Here is a 19176-nt window from a genome sequence, read left to right as displayed (position 1 = left end):
AATGTCTTTCTGAATTATGAGAGGTGTTTTCGCTAATCTAACGTGAACCGATACACAGTGGTGTGAACAATTATAGACTCAAAGTAACTTTTACATTTCTCGTGATATTTGAATAAAAACTTGACAAGATATATTTGTATATTTCTGTGTAAGAAATAATAGAAAATAGAAATATTCAAACATAGTGTTTTGGAGATCTCGTTTAAATATCAGTGAAGATGTGGTAAGTTACTTTGAGTTCATGATTACGCACACCGCTATTATAAAACAGCTTTTGTAACATAAACGTGTTCTCCTACTAGATCATCAGACCCATAAATTCCACGGCGAGATAACAATTGTGGAATTAACTGATTCCACGTTTCAGTAACCCAAGCAACAGATAAAGACCTCAAGGGACAACGGCCATTGAGTCTCCAGCACCTGCCCTGTCACAACAGCAAAAAAAGCCATGAGGTAATTCATCGAGCACCGAACGAAGCGAGCCACGCTATCGATACATCATCGGATCGTTGGAAAAAGCGCGGTGATCCAGTTTTTCGAAAACAATCCCGTCGAGAGCCCGGCGCGCGTCACAGCTTGAAGATCTCGAACGGCTAGTCTTTTGTTGCGAAATAACGCCGGCCTGTCATCGTGAATTGGCAACGGGAGCGCAACAGTGGCGTGGCCGTGATTCGCGAGCCTCTATTTACGTCGGCTCGCGTTACACGTTACACTTTTCCGTGGAAAAATCGCCGGAATGAAAAAGCCCGGGCGCGCGTCGAAATTGTTTAACATCGGGAACTCGTTTTCCGCGACGCCGCGCCGGCTCTCGAACAATCCTATCGCGTTCATTCGACGCGGGAAACCGGGACAGCGCGGCGAATCGATGAAAGGATATCGGTCCGACACAATCTCCGCACCTTTATCTTATTTTCCAGCCGCAGGTAACTTTCGCTGTGCGCAACTCTTCCAGCGGCGGCGGCGGGGTTTCCGAGAGCAAAGCCATCCCGAAACTTTGGTAATTAACCGGCAATTTTATCAGGTCACGCGCGCTTTCCCGCAGCCCCGTTATCATCATTCTAACGGCTGTTAATGTTCTTCTTCGACAGCGCCGATAGGAACAGCACGCCGCGAATTATACGGGCGATCCGTCGAAACAGCAAGAAGGGTAAGTTCCATTATCGAGATCCTTTTGTTTGTCTGCTTCCGTTTTGGAACGTTTGGAAAATCCACAGAACTTCAGGTTTTGTCAGATCGTTGACTGGCGGATTTTTAACACTAAATCTGCCGACCTCTAGAAGCGACTGATGCTTTATAAAAATGGCAATATCTGACAAAATTAGAGCCATTATAACGAAAAGGCTATAATAGAGATATCAAAGGAAATAAGAAACATGGAACCGGTCATTTTGACCGGCGCAGTAGGTTTAGTGTTAAAAAATTCTTATTTGACTGCAGATTTTATGCATTTACGAGGAAGTTATAAATAAGTCAAATGCAAGACTATAAAAATGTTGGAATAATTTAAGGATGCTGTTATATTATTTTCGACACATTGCAATTATTGATTGACTGCGAATTTGATGCGTTTTTGACAAAAATTATTAGATTGAAAAGAAAACTTTAGAAACATCAGAAAAGTTTGAGAATATTTTTGTATTATATTACGATTGGTTAAAATTATTAAAAAAGGGGGAAGACTTATTTTCGTCTAATGGTTCTCACAATTGACTTGTTTATTTTGTATAAAGATCCACACTCTAGTTATTATAATATATAGTTTACAATTTTTGAGTTTGCCCAATTTTTCGACGACTTCTTTGAATAATAAGAAAATTTGTTACTTCAGAAGTCCTAAGGAGTTACAACTATAAAAAAGGGACTAACAAAAATTTTTTGTATTCTTCGAAATACGTACAAGAAACTCCCACAAGTGGATTTCCCTTTTATTTATTTATCTACATACGGCAAATAGTTAAATAAGCGCTTTATACCCGAAAAACTTCAAATTAATTTTCCTCAAAAACGAAGGCCCGCTTTGATAAAGAACATTGAACTGTTCCATGGGTACATGTGTTACAAGATTTAGAGATACTCTCTTCCAAAAAGCAATTTCCAGCTCGGACGGTTTTGCTTGTTAGAAACGGAGGCCGTAGTCAGAGATGGGCAAACGAATGAATATCAATCTTGCGATAAAACGAAAATTATAGAATGATTACCCTATGAATCAAAGATGGGCAACGGTTGCCCATCTTTGTTCATAGCCAGCCCGTGTTCCGGTGGTCCCCGAGACCCATAAATTCGATTACGCGACTCCATGTATTTGCTTCTCGTCGCGATGTTCCTCTTGGCCTATCTGCTCCTGCACAAGGGGGATAATAATTCGCGTTTGGTCGGGGCGGGCCGGGCCGGGCCGGGCAGCTCGAGGACCCGGCTGGTCCTCGTGAGCATGAGGAACGCCGATCTAATCCCAGGACGTCCGCAGCCATAGCGGAGAATCGATCGGAATCGACGGAACGTCCGCGACCCGGGAACAGCAAAAGCAGCGTAGTCGTTCTGTACCACGGGAAACCAGCATCCCCGGAGCCTGCTCTTCGAGCCTGTCAATCGGAACGATCCGTCGCTCACGATGCCAGCCAATCGCTGATCGAGAACGTGCACCAGGACAGGTGAATCGCGATCGATCGGCCCCTACGTCTTCAATCGTAACCGGGTCATTCCTGGTCGAGCTGACCACCTTCTTCCTCCTTTCGCGGCGAAATTTTGCTCGAGAAATTATTTAATAGTCGTCGTTCTCGTGCCACGGTGCCATTTTGAACGAAGCTCGTGAAAGGTCCATGCAAATTATAATTCTCTAACAGCCACGTTAGGACACCGGGAAATACTTGATTAAATTATTCGCGGTAACTAGACCGTGAATTTTGTGCATTTATCACAAAATTCGCTGCGTAAAATTTTAAACGATGAAAAGATAACAAAATTTGAGAATACAACGGTACTTCTACTAATTCCAAATTATTGAAATCGTTAACGAAATAAAGAATATTTTTACGCAGCTTCTGTATTCGGGAATACAGATGATGCTCGACAAATTCTTATTTTGCATAAAAATCAGTCTAGTTATAACAAACTCGATGTCAGTGCTGCAAGTATTTACCGGCAGTTTAACGAGTTCCGCAGTTAATTTAAAACCCGAGGAAACACTTGCTAGAATGTACAAAGCACATGTTCCCAACTTCCGGAAATTGGTCTCTTAAAGTCTGTATAACGCTGCTGTAACAAGTTACAGCGTGGAACAATACTGCGCCGATCGAATGAACGAGTTAACTCGTTCTCCCGACTGACAAGCTGGCAAAACAGCTGCTTAATTAGCCGGCCGAATTTTGTATCCGAGAAATTTCGACGTGCCCCCCCCCCCCCGTAGCTCGTTGATTGGTAGCCTCGAGTTTCCTCGTAGCCCCGGTACTTTTCTTCGTGTAAAATCAATATTTCCCGGCTCGGAAGTTTCTGTCCAGCAGACGGAAAACGCCCGGCAGACTTCCCGCCGAGGAATCTATATTCCCAAAACCAATTAAATCGGAAGTTTCGAAGGCATTCCCGCCCGGTGTTATCATCGATCCGGACGGGCCGGGGGTTTCTTGTTGCGTAAAAATTTCATCGAATTTCCGCAACGAGAAATCCGATTGTTCCGTTTCTCGCAGATCGAGCTCGGCGGAGCGGGGCCCCGTGTATCCGATCGACCGAGGACAAGCTACTTTGAGACGTCGTCGGCGTTTATCGAGGCGGCGTGGACCACTCGCGCACATTTATCGGGAGAGGGCCGAGGCCGGCTCCTTGTCCAAGGATCGCCGCCGTGTCACGGGCAAAGAGGCGCAGGAACGGAGACCCGATCCGACCAGATATTCGGCCAAGTCTGCGAAAAATTTGATTAGGTCGAGCTCCGCTTCTTGTCAAGAGGACGACTCGGATGATCCTGATCAGGCCCGGAGATCCGATAAGCACCGGCTGATCGATAAAACGCGCGGGGAACGATGTCGTCCCTTGAATAATGCCGTCTCGAAGCTAATGGCCCGCTTCAGGTAACACGCTGCAAGTTTCGGAGACCGATTTTTGCGCATTTTCGGCGATAATATTAATGCTTTCAACGCTAAACCCATCGAGTATTCAAAGCGACAGATGTGCGTTGCTTCGTAAGAATGAAAAGATTGTCGACATTTCGCCACTTTCATCGCCGCAACGTAGAGTAGAATTATGAAATTTCGATTAAGGACAAATCTTTATTGTGTCAACAGTCTTGAAATTATGGTAGATTCAGTATTAATCCGCTAGAAGGAACCTCCTGGTTTCATTTGAATTCGTTTCAAAGTTTCTTATATTTTAAACCAGGAACTATGCAATTGCAAACGATATCCCGACTTGTGCTGCTTTAAAGAACACATCAAAAGTGATCATATCTGAATTTGCATGACATAATAGTGCCTCCGTTTGATACAGAGAACTATCGAACCATAAACAGCGAGACTCGCGCAACTTAACAGCGTTTGATACCGAGTGTTACCGTTTATCGCGAGTCAAATAGTGTTTATTTCCCGGCGAATCACGAGGCCCGCCGTAAAATCGAAGTGTCTCTAATTAGAGAGGTTGATAGCTGTTAATTATAGGCGCTCGATAGTCATCAGCCCTGGCGTTTGATAGTGCCCGACAGTGGCATTAATCAGTTATTGCCCGGGGCGTATAACGAGCTCTAAATTCAACCCGATTGCGCTCGGCTATATCTTATGACGACCGTCCTACTAACCACCACAGATTTATAATTAACCTAACGTTCTAAAGCAAAACGCGGCGTCGACTGTCGTCGAACTGGAACGAACTTTTAACAGATCCGGTTTACGATTCTGTCGGCACTTCGCAGCTTAGGAAAAGGCGACGACAAACCGCGGAGAAACAAAACCGTCTACCCTAACTTGGCGTACCTGATGCATCAGATGCACGCGTGTCCGCAGGAACGAGGCGATAACCGTGCATTCATCAGCGTGAACGACGGTGGCGACGGCTCGAATCGGGTGTTCCCGTTTCAGTCGACGCCCAGCGGCAACCTGAAGATCGTACCGAATCAGGTAAACGATCGAATGGGTCCTCCGAACCTGCCGGGATCATCGAATTCTTGGAATGTTGGCCTCAAGGCAGACGCGTAGTCGTTCTAGGTGGTATTCGAGTCGAAGAAAGTCAGCGTCCTGGTCGCCGATCCGCAGCACACCCAGGTGAACGTCAAGGCCGAGCTGAATAGACCCGGAAACGAGGCTGTCGGATGCGTTTCCGAATCCTCCACGCGGCACAGGCTCGTCGATCTTCCAGCCGGTGTCTCGTCCTCGATGATCAATCAATCGCAGGTAACTCCGGCGTCGATGGTCAACGCTTCCGTTCTCTAATACCTCTTGATCGACCGCTCCCTTGAAGCCGCCATGCTCTTTGATCGAATGTTTAAGCACCGGCATGTTCCTCATGCTGTTATCTCAATCGAACAATTTTCGTGGAAACATTTTTGATCGTGTTCGACCAGCGAACGACTTTTCAACACTCACGCCAACCAGCTCAAAAATTGTCTAAAGTTCAAGTCTTTTGTTTCGTCGAATGAAAATTGCAAAGTTACACGACATCGAAATTTCAACATTCTTATATTTGGTGGAACCTAATCAAATTAGGACGATATACTAGATTAGAGTATAAATTCAGTTTTAGATCTGAGCAAATAATTCGGTTATCCATGTATGGTCGGTTTGGCAGTCATAATGTTAAGTTAGGTCGTCAGAGGATTCTTTTATGCTAAACCTATCGGTCAGACTAATCGATTTCACATATTTTTTTTATAATTATTGAGATTGTAGAGCTCTGTTGTCCATTGGAAATTCATCAATATAAATATTCATCCCAAAAATGTCCCGCAATCCGAAAGTGGCGAGTTCCTCAGGTCATTTGAAGCAACTTTTTCCTTTGCGAAAATTTTCTCCAAGGCTTCGTTTACTAATTATTAACGAAAAACAGTGACCAAATGAGAGGCGAGCTCAGCTGACACGAGGTGAGCTCAGCTGGCGCGAGGCAACCAAGCCAATGAGCGGAACTGGGCTTCGTGCGCTGGTTGACTGGGCATCGCGTCAGCCGTACTCGATTCTTATTGGTCACTGTTTTTCGTTAATAACTCGTTAACGGTGCCTCGGAGGACATTTTTGTAAAGGAACAAGTTGCTTCAAATGATCCGAGGAACCCGCCATTTCCGGATTGCGAAACATTTTTGGGACACGCTGTATATTTACACTCAAGCACAGGCTATCACAAAAATTGCGTAACTCAATGAAATCTGCAATTTCTGTAAAACAACAAATAAAAATCATTTTAAAGCCTCGGCACGTTTAGTGTCGAAGTTCGGCGAAATGCGTGAAATGTTCTCGTAAAATACAGATTTCATTTGCGTGCAGAGACAAAGGAACCCATTGCAGATGGAGGACACGCAGCGACCCGTGATGCACCAGTTCAAAGTGAAGCTGGCACAATCGGACGAGCAAAAACAGCAAACGGTCCCGTCCACATCTTACGATGGGCCATTGCTGCAAGAGGTGCCGCTGTCCGCGTGAGTATCTCGCCATAAAAACATCAGAAACTCGGTCGGTGTAGTTTCGCTTGGGGGCACAAAAAAAAGTAGTAGTAGGAGGAGGAGGAGAAAGACGAAGGGATGGAGAGAGAAAAAAAAGAAGGAAAAACAGGCGCGCGAAACATTTACTTTCGCGTATCTCCATGAAATTGTATCGACCCGGGGTCGTTCGCTCGCCGATAAAAGGAAAAGCGAACTGGCTCGCCGAGGCGATTTCCACCGGCGTTTCCCCCAATAACGTTTGATCGGCGTAATTTCGAGCAGACTCGGATTTACGGGTGAGCAGCCAATCGATTGGGATAACATAATTCTCCCGGAGAAGACCGACTTGTATCAGGAGTTGGCCAGGCGTATCACAAATTACAAGTAAGCTTATACCCGTGTCCGCTCGATGAAACAATGTTGCGGGGGTGAACGGTAGGCCGGGGGTAGGAGCGGATCACGCGGGCTAAATTTCCTCTATCGATCTTTCAAGGAACGCCGATTGCATTGTGCGGATCGATCAGGACGAGTTCCACTGCCACTTGCTCGTGCTGCAGAGCTACAGCGTCTTCTTCGACGAGAAGAATTGCAAGGAGATCGACTTGACCGGGGTGAGTTATCGGATGTTAACGCCGCGCCTTGCCACGGACGAGCAGAAGCACGTCGGGCCGTGTGTTAGGTCAAACAACCACCGTCGTTTCTTTCGCGATAAACTTCGTTTACGGAAGTGCGCTACGTAAACGACTTCGCGATGCTCGGAATTAATACGATGGTTCGGGAACGTTAACCTTTTACCCTATGAATACTTACGGCGTTGATTAGAACCGCTTCGGTGCTAGTAAATTGCCGCAGAAGAAAAGTTACCAGCCTCTGTGCGTTCACGTCGATGGTCAAACGTCCACAACTGGACAATTGGATTTCCTTTCGATTCGATTGGGATGAGTAACATTTACATCGAGCAGATTCTGTCCGAAATATTGTGAGAAATGTCGGCGCATGTCGAGTCTAAATTCTGAAAGCTGTGTACGTAAATGTTCAACGTTGACGCTAAACCTACTAAGCCGGTAAAAATAAAGACCGTTCGATGAAAATATTTGAATGAATTTCATGAACCAAGCACGCGTCGTAATAAACATTTAGGAAGGTTTAGTGTTAAAAGGGAAACAATGAACGATCCATTTGAAAGTATTGCAATAGAAAATCATCGAGCGAAGAATCGAACGAAGGACTGAAAAATATCCAACTTCCTAACAAAGACGGAAATAACGAACGAAGAGCGCGCTTTTTAAGAAATCCCGAAGCATTTTTCAACCCCCTGCCCGATCGTTTGCCCAAACAATCGCCGCGAACGGGGCGATGTAAAACTTTAATTCCCCGAAAAAAAGGAGGATCTCGACGAGCCTCGAAAGAAATTAATCTTCCGAGGAGGAGGTCCCCGCAAAACCGACCCCTTTTCCCTTGATTACCCGCGGCCGCGTCGAAGAACATCCATCAGGCGAACAAAAATGGCGTAATTACTTCGATCATTTGCCATTTCCATCTTCCAGTTGACCTGGTCGCCGGGCAACGGCGTCGCAGCGAAGCCCGTGATATTTCTTCGGACGTATCGTTTATTCGAAAAGAGCGAAACGGGGTTGTGCATTAACGGGCCTCCCTTCACCGGCACTCGTCCGCCATCGATCTTCATCCCTTAACGAACTCCGTTAAACGAGTCGTGGCCACGGCTCTCCTTTCGTCGATAAGTTTAATCGCGTCACTCTCTCCCCGCCCGCGGACTGCTATCGAACGATTTATTATATGGGGAAAAGTGGGAAACGATGCTCGTGCCTCGGGTTTCCCGGCGGACGAGAGGGACGGAGGGGCGAGGTTCGCGCGGCTCGTGCGCCGTCGCGGACAAGATCTATTACGGCGTTATCGGTCTGCGAAACCTGCAGTCGAATAAAGTCCCTTTGTTCGCGCGATCCGATTTTCTAGCCGCCGCTTTCCTTCTCCCAGAACACGTATCCATCGTCCGTGTTCGATCAACCAGCTCCGCCGTTCATCCTCCGCGGTCCTCGCACCATCCTGCAACCCCCCACCCCTTGCTTCGACGAGTTCTTCCGCTCGATTCCTCTTCCCTCTTCACAGAGCCATTTGTCTGATAGAGTGGGCGGCGATCTGATCAGATTCTGCGAGACCCGCGTTTGATCTCGGTCGGAATTCCTACACCATTGTGTCACCCTTGCGGCTCTCGGGACTGCTGACATTCCGCGGTGATCCCACCGCGTGGTATTCTTCGGCGACGACGCGAATTTAGTCGGGCTGCTCCGAGCAACTAGGCTGTTCTGCAGGAAAGTTTGCTGATTCGCTTTGCGGGCTTCTTCGTTCCATTAGGTACTCGCCAAAGCTGATTTACATGATACATTGGTGCGTACGGAATCAAATTTGGATCTGTAGAGATTTTTAGATTATCGCTTGGAAAGCAGAACCTCTGGTACAAAGCATGATACCAGGCACATTAATACATTTTTTATAAACTTATATAACTATAAAATTATTTGATTAAAATACGAATGTTATGCGTTTATGCTAGAATCAAATGTGAATCTGCAGAGTTTTTTAGATTATCGCTTGGAAAGCAGAACCTCTGGTACAAAGCATTATACCAGGCACATTAATATATTTTTTATAAACTTATATAACTATAAAATTATTTAATTCGAATACGAATGTTATGCGTTTATGCTAGAATCGATTAAGTGCAGACGTTAGAAGAATTTAAGAGCGTTTGCACATTCTCCTGAAATTATTGGAATTATTAAAACAAGAAATGCATTTTTAACTTCCGTTTCTTATAACTGATTTAAAAACATGTTATTTTGCACATGGATCCACAGTATAGTTAGAATAGACAACTGTAAAATAGCCTGTAAAGGGAAATTAAGGGAGAGCTTGGTTTTTAAGTAAACTAAAATGAAGAATCACAAGTAAAGAGAGATTTAGAATGACGCAAATCTGCAATTAATTTGAAAAACATTAATTTATTAAACTTTGTATTAATGTGTCTAATCAGAATCCTGTTGCCAGGTGTTGCATCAAGAAACTTAACTGCTAGACATTATCCAGAAATATCCTGTGACCAAAACGCAGCTACCTATAAAATCGATATCACACAAAGATATAAAAATTCGATGAATCGTAATTTCAGCTTGATTCTTAATCGGGATCAGAAATCGATACATACATATCAATTACCATCGAAAGAAACTTGCGTTTTTCTCAATTCGTGTTATCGTTCGAATACTTACGAGCTGCACTGTGTGTGCCGGTGCATCAGAGTGGCCAACTAAGCAGCAGCCAGGGGTTTGCAGGCATCGCGAACGTCTTGTGTCAGCATCCTGTTCTTCTGGTTCTCTCTGTTCCTCGTCCTCCACCGGTGGCTCGGTGGGCTCGCAGCCAAGCGACCTTGAACTCCTTTCCACCCTCCGCGCCAGTGGCTATATTTGACTCACTTTTTAGTTAAGGGTGAATAGCGGCTCTCGAATGACGGGCGTCGCTCCGCGCCCTTTAAAAGTCGCTGCGAGAGACGTCGGCCATTTTGTCGGTCCGCGCTCGTCCCTCCCGTTCAACGACGCTCTCTTGCTCGCCACGTGTCAAGGAAACGACTAATTAAAAATAGAAACTGGCACTCCGGCTCGTCTCGTTGTTGCTCGGCCGATTTTTTGCGCCACCTTTTTCGCGAATAATTCGACCGCTTGCGGAACAGAGCGGCGTGTCCTCGAACGCGTTCTCCATTATCTACGATTGGATGATCAGCCCGCAGAACGAGAGCTGCCGCCTTCTGCAGAGGGACAACATCTTGGACATCTTCATCGCTGCTCAATATCTTTGCATTAAAGGTAGGCAAGACTTTTTAATATCTTTTGCATTCTGCTAACATCTTTCCAGCCAGAAATAACAAACAACGTATTTTTTTACGACAATTCTGTATATTCGCACGGCGGGATATTATTATTGTTCCTCGGACATTCTTCGCATCAAATTCTATGATTTAATCGATTTATCTCCAAACGAAGGACCAAGCGAAAAATTTCATTCTTTCTCTAGAAGAAAATCCAGCGACTGCGTCTTACTGTTTTAAGACGACAGAATCAAATGTATTTAAATTTTGCACGGTTTGTAGAAATTGTAAACGTTTAAAGCCGACGCGGTTGTGCAATTATGATTTTAAAAAAGGACTCGCGTCGCTGCGAACCGTTTTCGGGGATGATGAAAGGATTGATGGCGAACAGGGATGTCGGACATCCAGCGAGTGTAGCTCCTCCTTTGTCTTTATTTATGTGAAGGATTTACGCCCGATGATCCTGTTTACATTGCGGCCCCAGTGCCGTTTCCCATTGCCATCCGTCTTCTGAAACGGCACTGTCTTGCATAATATATAGTGCACGCCTTTTCGCGCACACTTCAGAAGTTCGACCGCGTTTCACTGGGGAAAGAATGAAAAGTTCCGCGGCGCGATAAGCTTCCGCTGGGGAACTCTCGATGGCGCCGCGCTTGAGTTCCGTTGAATACGTCACTGTCCAACTCGAAACTTCAATAAACCATATGAGACCCCGAAGAAAATAAGGGATGTATCGCATCCGCGCGCCGCGCGCCGCCCTCGCACTGTATCCGCGAAATTTATATCTCTCGCGTCCATCCGAGCGCGTAATAAACGACTGTTCCCGAAAAAAATGGGCTCGCGAATGGAATCTAACATGCGCATCGACAGCAGAAAGCATCGCCGTAGCCAAAAATCGTCGCGCTAAACGAATCGTATAACGGAAATCTTAGGGCCGAACCTATTTTTAATACGAACATCTGCTCCGCCCCTTTGTTCCCTAGAATTAGAGGAGCAGTGCTGGGCTTTCATAGACAACGACGAGCTGTTCTCCGAGGACACGGCGTTCCTGCTCTACCTAGAGGCCAGGAAGAGCAGGAACACAGCCGTGATGGAGCTGATGGTGCCGAGGATCATGAAGTTCTTCCTGATGCTCGTCAGCACCAGAGACTTCCTCGAGCTGAGAATCGAGGAGCTCTGCCTGCTGTTGAAGTCGAACTACATCTGCGTGAACAGGTACCTCGTTCGACGTCGTCCCCGAATTCCCTATCGTTCCGCGTCACCCTAAACCCCGCGACTCCTCATCAGCGAAATGGAGGTCCTGATGTCCGCGGTTCGATGGCTGATGCACGACTGGGAGGACAGAAAGAAGCACATGCTGGAGGTGATGAGATGCGTCCGGTTCGGGCTGATCGCCCCGTGGCAATTGGTGGACGTGAAAAGGAACCCGGAGAACCCTGAGTTCATGGAGCTGATGTCCTACCCGGAGGTGCAGAAGATGGTCGACGACGGATTAGCGTAAGCTTCGAACGAGCAACGAGTCTGTTCCAGCGGACTCGAACATTTTCAAATCGACGTGATACGTGAATCGAATCGATTCTTTCAGTTTCGTCATCATCAAGTATTGGTACGGTAATCAGACCGAGGATTACTATCACTGGATCGACTTGCTGGGACTCAGCGAGCCGACCAATCGCAATTGGGCCGGAGAGGACAAGGTATTTAACTTTAACCGTTTGTTACGTGCGAAGTGTTTGTGACTGTCTTCGAACGATTATTTTGTATTTAGAGAGTAACTTTGTTTATAGAACTACGTGACATACAGAGAATTCCTGCTGTACCTCGAGGAATACCAAAAAACGAAGATAGCAGAGCTAAAAGCTCGAAAATCTCGCAGAAAACCCACTCCGCCCCGCTCGCCGCCCAACGATTACACGTTCGCGTCTCCCACAGGCGTCATCGATCATCCTCAGAGCTCGGGTACGTTCTTAATCCCTCAATCTAAATATCTATAAAAAGAATGCGTTATACGAGCTAATTGTAGAATTAATTTGAATTTTCAACTGGTTCGGTGGCTCGACTCTGACGCAGAATCTTTCCAAATGAACGACAACATGCATACATTTGAATAGCGTTATACCTTTCCTTTAAATGTTTTCATTGAATGCAAGATATGAATGTACACGAGCGAAACGCTCGATTAATTAAGCATTAACGCGGCAGGCGACAGCGGAGCCGTTCAAAATAGCGAGGCGCTGCACCCGAAGAACTCAGCCCCGCCGACCAAGATGTCAGGGATGCCGATACCGCCGAAATTCATGAACGAGTACTTGACCCACCTGGAACGAAACAGAGGGGTGAGTAACCCTGGCTCGTACTGTCCTCGAAGAGCGTCCGAAAAGCCTCAGATCAGACGGATCCATTGAACGTCGCCAGCCGCATCCCCTAAACTGTCTTTATCCGACGAACGAACAGGTTTCTCTTCCAATCGCGTACTCGTCTAGACATTTGTATATCGTATTTAGCTCGTATAACGCATGTACCCATTAAACGTCGAGACTGATGTCCAAAAGCACTCGTGCCACCGTGTGTGTTTCATTTCGCGGACCAACGAATTAACGGATTACCAAAACGTAATGAACGATAACGACAACGAATCAACGCGCGTCTTTCGAGTATCGAAGACGACGCGGTGACAAATTCCGGAAATGGACAATAGTTTCCCAGGGTAAACTGTATACATAGAGCGCCACGGATGGATTTCGAGCGGATTAGTCGGCAGGGTGAGTCGTCCGCGATCGTGAACTATCCGCGCGGAAAGAACGTTTCACAGAGTTCCGCTTTTGCCTGCTTTCAGGGATTATTACGAGGGGGTTTATCGTCTCGGAGAAATCTCGAGGTAAGCGGCGGCCTGCTCGTAAGTGGAAACAATAAATCTCGCCCAAGAATTGTCACGGAGCTGTAGTCGAAGGTCAGAGTTTATGCAGCTCGAAATCCGTGCGCGTAATGGCATCGGGAGCCGGCGCAATGGCCGCCAATTCGTTCGCACTGCACTTGCGGCGTGTAAGCTCTTGCCTTGAGATTACACCGATCCCGTGGCCGCGAGTCAACGATATTGAAGGGCCTACGATCCGTCTCGAAGAAACTCGCATAATGATTCTTCGATGCGTGCTTAAATTTTAAGGCGACGCGGCTCGAGTCATGTTTCGCGACCCGAAAGGCGTAGAAAAGAGTGAACTTTAAAAATTGTTACAACATTTCTAGATTTTCAAACATTCTTTTCAAAGTCGTCGCACGCTCTTTGTTGAATAATACCTCGTCAAGCTATGCTCTTCGTGGTGTAAATCAACGAATTGTACTTCATTCATTCGACGATGCAATATCGAAGAATGGTTAAATGTCCCCATTTTTTAATAGAATCAAATACTTATGCTGTCTACCAAATAGTTGAATTCAAGCATGCGATTAGCAATAATTAAGCATAGCAATAATGCACTATTTTAAACCGCATAAATTCGCCACATCGTGTGAAAACGGAGAGGATACGTCAAAAGTGTCGAGACTCGAGACGTTTCGCCTTACATAAACGGGCATTTCTGTTGTTTTTTTCACGGTGTCGCGAGCGCATCGAGCGACAGATGAGAGCGAATCCCGACTAATTCCAGCCCGGTCTACGTCGGTGTACAAGCATCAATATGAATTATTGCGCAGAGCAAGGCGCGAGCTGCGAACACGGTCGCCTTTGACGGCAGGTTCAACGGCGGCGGGGAATCGGCCAAAGCTGCCCATAAATCATCGGGTATCGAGAAGCCCGGGTGGGAGCAGCCTCGACAGTTCGCGAATCTGCCGGTAATACAACTTCGGCGAAAAGGGAAACGGGGAAACGGCTGTAAAGGCGAAAGACGCGGCCCTCGGTGAGAAACTTTCGTCCCCGTAGTCCGCGAGTCGTCTCCGCTTTTTTCCAGAACGCCAGCAAATTGGATTACGGGACCCGACAAGAGAAGAACACGCCGGATGTTTGCCGATGCCAGCAACACGACTCGGGTCTGATATTTTCCGCGAGGATGCAGCAGACGAGACGTAAGATGCCGAGGGACCGCGAGCATTGCGCGGACTCCGGCAAATCCGAGGAGGAGGCGGCCACCATGATACAGGCCGTCTTCAGAGGATATAAGGCCAGAAGGAGATTTCACGAAGTTAGTGGACAAGAAAGTTTCCCCCCTCGATCCGATACACCGAAGTCACTGTCAGGCCAGAACTCGATGGCGCTGGCGAAACAAATGTTTTCGGTCGGTTCGTTCCCGTGGCCGCTACTGTGCTGATCATGGAAGTGAATTGTGAAATATTCGGGAATGTATGGTCTTGCCACACAGACAGTTCAGAGTCAACACCGAAACGTTTCGTTGCAATAGCAGAAAATAAGGGAAAATAAGGAAAATACGTCGAGATCGTAACCCTTTACGCTACGAATTTTTTCTCAGCTACGTTGATTAGTACTTATTCGTCACTAATAATTAGAGGAGTGTTAGGGAATGTTGTTACATTATTTTCAATCCATTAGACATATTAAGGAAGAAAACAAACTACAATTTTACACTAGTATTTGTTACAATTCTTATTTTGCATAAAAATCCGCGGTCTACTAATAATTTTCGTAATAGAACGAGACAATTTTTGTTTCTTGTATTGCTTCATTTAGTTTAATATTTAGAGTTTGATAACAGAAGAATCAAATCTTATTTCGACTTAGAAGAAATGAATAACATTTAAAATAGTAGAAATATTCACTATGGAATAACGAGATTCGAATAACCCAGAATTACAAACGTTCCACCTAAATCTTTACTTTCTTTGAACCAGTTTAGATTATTTTCTATTTGTATGAGAAATATTAAGAGGATCAACGTTGATTTTGAATAAAAGAGTTCTAAATTATGCAAGAAGAAATTATTAAGCCTCTATAGCACAATGGTACTTTCAATTCGCATACTAATTTAGAAAACATTCGTAAATTAATTGCATTTCAATTACAGGCACAATATCGTAAAAATATCTTGTTCTGTTGTGTTTAAAAGCAACGTGTTTTCTTTTTAAATTGTATATTCATAATTAATTTAAATCTAAAAATTGATATTTACTAAATTTATTTAATCGATATTTATTAAATATTAGGGCTATAGAAGGTTAATAATACAATATGTGAATTAAAATATGCTACTTTCCACATATCAAAATTATTAAAAGAGGAATGAAAGTATTTGACTCCTGCTTCGCGTAGAAATAAAAATTGCGGTCTATTTATAAGACGTATAGATAGAACATCGAAAACAAAATGGAAAAGGGAATGAAACTTAGGATCGCTGGATTTTTGCAATCATCGACGAGGTTTCCAATATACAGACCGCAGATCGGCTTATGCGAAACATGTTGTTTCTGTAAACGGCAGATAAAGGTATCAACGTCGGAGGCGAAACGGAATATCAAGAAGGTGGCAGAACTTCTGGCGATCCCGATGGGCGAGGCATCGCGCAAGTCCTTGGTGGAGCCTGTCGGAATTTCAAACAGTTCGGCAAACCAAATCAGAAATGGGAAGGTGGAAGCAGCATGGCCGGCAAACTCGAGGACCAAGAAGATGGAACAGCCGAGGCGGACGCAAAGTCAACGGCCCGGCGAGAACAAATCGGACCAGGCGAGAAATGTTGTGCGTTGACTTGCGAGCCATAAATGATCGACTCGTATCCTAATGCATCCGCGCAGTATGCAAGACCAATTAGCTCGTCGTGAAAAATCAGCACCGGAGAAATTACACGTGGTGGAAACACGTCGAGAGAAATATCGCGTTTCACGCGGACGGGACGCTCCGACTCGTTTCTGATTAATCGCGGTCTTGCTTAACAGGTTAATTAAAGCCTTCCTCTTATTAATTGCACGTTTTACATTGCAGTGCGACGAGCGTGCGCCTTCTTACGTGTCCGGGGAGCAAAGACCGCAGCCGACGCCGAGGAACACGTCGCATCCACGAAATACAACGAACGCTATCACGACTATCAAGTCGCCGAGATTTTTCGTGAATCGAAGTGAGATTGTCGGCACGGCGTTGGATAACACTGACACGGAGGAGCCGCTGTCACCGCGATCCGACGGAAAATCGACCGGAACTGATGCCGATGACAATGCTCCGAACAATGCGATGTCCGAGACCAACTCCGAGTATTCTGTCCAGATACGAACTCCGAGCTGCGCGCAGCCATTGTTAGTGTTTTGATCGTAGATTCGAGATCGATAAATTACGAAGAATTCCGGCGAAACGTATAGATTAGACACACAGGGTATAGTTAGCAAAATAATGGAATAACTGAATTGTGTGCGGATTTTTTGCATCAACTGCAAGAATATCAATTTTGTTCCTTTTCCTCTGAAATCATTTTTTCGCTGTTTCAAAGTTTCCCACTTCTGTTTCGTTATTGTTACAAATGCGTAAAATCCACGGTTTAATAACGTATGACAATGGAAATTGGCATGTGCGAACTGCAGTAAAAACAACTGACGAAAAACGTAGAAGCTACAAAGAATGAAACCAACGTGAGAGACTTACAAGGCTAATTCGGGATGAATGAATTCATTAACGATTCGATAGATTGTAAAGAGATTATAACGATTGTAATGATTACAAAGAGCTGTTTTTTTAAAGGAAGGCATTGTTTACAGTTCCACCGTCGACAGCTACTTCTACGAGGAGTCTCTGTATTTCCCCGATCGAGAGTCGGTACTCGTATTCGGCGGTGTAGATCCCCACGACGATTATGGTCGCGGCGGAAACACCGGCCGAGCTATCTACAGATTCAAGTCTGACGGGAACATTTGGGAATTCGTTGGAGAAATTCCTCAGCCGCGACATCATCATTCGGTTGCTTACCTAAGAGGCCGTATCTACGTAGTGGGTGAGTCCAGACATGACTAAGCGACTATCGCGAGGCGTGTCATTCGTTCCTGGCAAATCCTAAACTTTCGAGCATAGGTGATACGTGCCTAACGATAAGCGGTAACAGAAACATATATCTGTCATATATCTGTCAAATATATGAAACATATATCTGTATCTTGAAAGCAAGCAGCGATGAATCACATTGTCGATTCCTTTGGCAGGGAACTAATACTAATTCGAATATCGTTGAAATGATGCCCTTGGCGAAACGTATACGATCAGACAAATGCAATCGCGAAAATAATGTTCTTGTATGTTCTTGATTTAGAGGGTGCTATCATTCTCTGTGAACAACTTTGTCAAAATATCACAAACTATTCTGATGCTGTATAATATTTGTCATGCTACTTAAATTGTTTTTATAATCTCTATGCAGCAGCAGAGAGTGCATCATTTCGTATTTGAATATTTTCTGATATCCTGCACTATCAAAAGGTCGTCCCACTTTGCTGATAATGCGAATTCAGAATAATCTTTTAACCCTTGGCGGACCATTTTCAGAACAATACAATTGACGATATTTGTGACGATTCTCAGCTTTATTCGCCAATTTTTCCAAACATATTTTTGAGGATACTTTATGTAGACTTATTAGTGTCTCTGTTATTCCCAGTGTAACATCCACTTATTTAATTCAACTGCCGAAAATTGACTAATCAGTAGACGATTTGAATGGGTCAAACTGACCCACAGCCCGCAATTTACGAATGAAACCTACAGAAACAATAGAACATCGGCAATAATCGCGCAATTGTGCAACATGAAGTCTCTGTTAACACGAGCCCAACAGATTCACAGTTTCGATCGGCCACTTTCCGCCAGGGGTGCCGCAGAATAATAGCGAAATGGCACTGGGTGTTGCCAGCGTAACGCTCTCCGTTACTCGGGCCCCGTGTAGCAGAGAGAACAACGTTTCTCGTTAGAGCTAAAAAATAAATAAAGAAGAGGATGTATTGTTAGGCGGAGCGGATCCTCTGGAAGACAAACTGCACAGAAAGAGCACCGCGGTCGGCAGCGTCTGGAGCTACGACCCGACCACCAGGACTTGGTTCAATGAACCTGGCATGCTGACAGCCAGAAAGGACTTCGGATTGGTGGTCAGTCACGGGAAAATGTACGCGATAGGAGGCCAAGGCAGGAACGGGATGTGAGTTGTTACAGAACAGCGTAATTGCGTCCGCGGGCATGACTTTCCTTTCATTTTTCTCGCTATTAATTTTTACGAGAGCATCTGGCTAATTATACTCCCACCACTTTCGTTCAATTACCGTGAACCCAACCGGCGGTTCAAGCGCGCGTTATTCAATCACGGCCGATTACGTAGGCGCGATCTTTATTTATGGAATTCGATAGCGGACGGCTGGCGTTACGTCAAAAAGCATCCTGGTGGAACGAATATTTCAGAGTCAACATCGTGTAACGGAAGTTCCATGGAAACAAGTTCGGAACATTTACTAAAAGTATTGGGTTGGCAACTAAGTAATTGCCGAATTGTTCGATGAAATGCAAAATTTTTTTTTACTTGGAATGAAGTTTAATCTGTAACGTATTTTCCATTTTGTTCGATGACCTTTTGCCATCTCTCCGACAACTTGAAAATTCCACGCTCGTAGAAAGTCTGATCCTTTTCGACCAAAAACTGAGTTAAGTGAGATTTTACAGCGTCGTCATCGTTAAAAGTTTTACCACGAAGGGAGTTGTCCAGGGATCGAAATAAGTGGT

The 19176-nt window shown here is 45.2% G+C and overlaps 1 protein-coding gene and 1 long non-coding RNA gene across 5 annotated transcripts in view; one reads left to right on the top strand and one right to left on the bottom strand.

Moving 5' to 3' along the window:
- The window catches only part of LOC117220794 (uncharacterized), a 100838-nt gene that overhangs the window by 79540 nt on the left and 2122 nt on the right, over positions 1–19176 (top strand). For 3 of the 4 annotated variants that reach the window (XM_076524755.1, XM_076524753.1, XM_076524757.1), the window contains exons 4-25: positions 368–456; positions 921–1000; positions 1092–1150; positions 2468–2651; positions 3684–4061; positions 4895–5099; positions 5187–5372; positions 6456–6607; positions 6893–6994; positions 7104–7221; positions 10356–10488; positions 11474–11705; positions 11778–11987; positions 12076–12187; positions 12278–12449; positions 12693–12826; positions 14181–14318; positions 14435–14665; positions 15916–16170; positions 16414–16721; positions 17178–17410; positions 18415–18601. In XM_076524755.1, the coding sequence (XP_076380870.1) occupies positions 368–456; positions 921–1000; positions 1092–1150; positions 2468–2651; positions 3684–4061; positions 4895–5099; positions 5187–5372; positions 6456–6607; positions 6893–6994; positions 7104–7221; positions 10356–10488; positions 11474–11705; positions 11778–11987; positions 12076–12187; positions 12278–12449; positions 12693–12826; positions 14181–14318; positions 14435–14665; positions 15916–16170; positions 16414–16721; positions 17178–17410; positions 18415–18601 (3898 nt within the window). The remainder of the gene's footprint in view (positions 1–367; positions 457–920; positions 1001–1091; positions 1151–2467; positions 2652–3683; positions 4062–4894; positions 5100–5186; positions 5373–6455; positions 6608–6892; positions 6995–7103; positions 7222–10355; positions 10489–11473; positions 11706–11777; positions 11988–12075; positions 12188–12277; positions 12450–12692; positions 12827–14180; positions 14319–14434; positions 14666–15915; positions 16171–16413; positions 16722–17177; positions 17411–18414; positions 18602–19176) is intronic. The other variant, XM_076524759.1, reaches the window with a different exon arrangement.
- On the bottom strand, positions 9611–10361 carry LOC143260160 (uncharacterized). The gene is made up of 2 exons (XR_013034276.1): positions 9898–10361; positions 9611–9743 (listed from the first exon to the last, which is right to left on the bottom strand). It is a non-coding gene; the product is annotated as an uncharacterized LOC143260160 (long non-coding RNA).

Source organism: Megalopta genalis, chromosome 1 (genome assembly GCF_051020955.1).
Source record: "Megalopta genalis isolate 19385.01 chromosome 1, iyMegGena1_principal, whole genome shotgun sequence".
In the NCBI taxonomy this organism is placed as follows: Eukaryota; Metazoa; Arthropoda; class Insecta; order Hymenoptera; family Halictidae; genus Megalopta; species Megalopta genalis.
The sequence above is the reverse complement of the archived record's forward strand: the minus strand, read 5'-3'. Positions and strand labels throughout refer to the sequence as shown.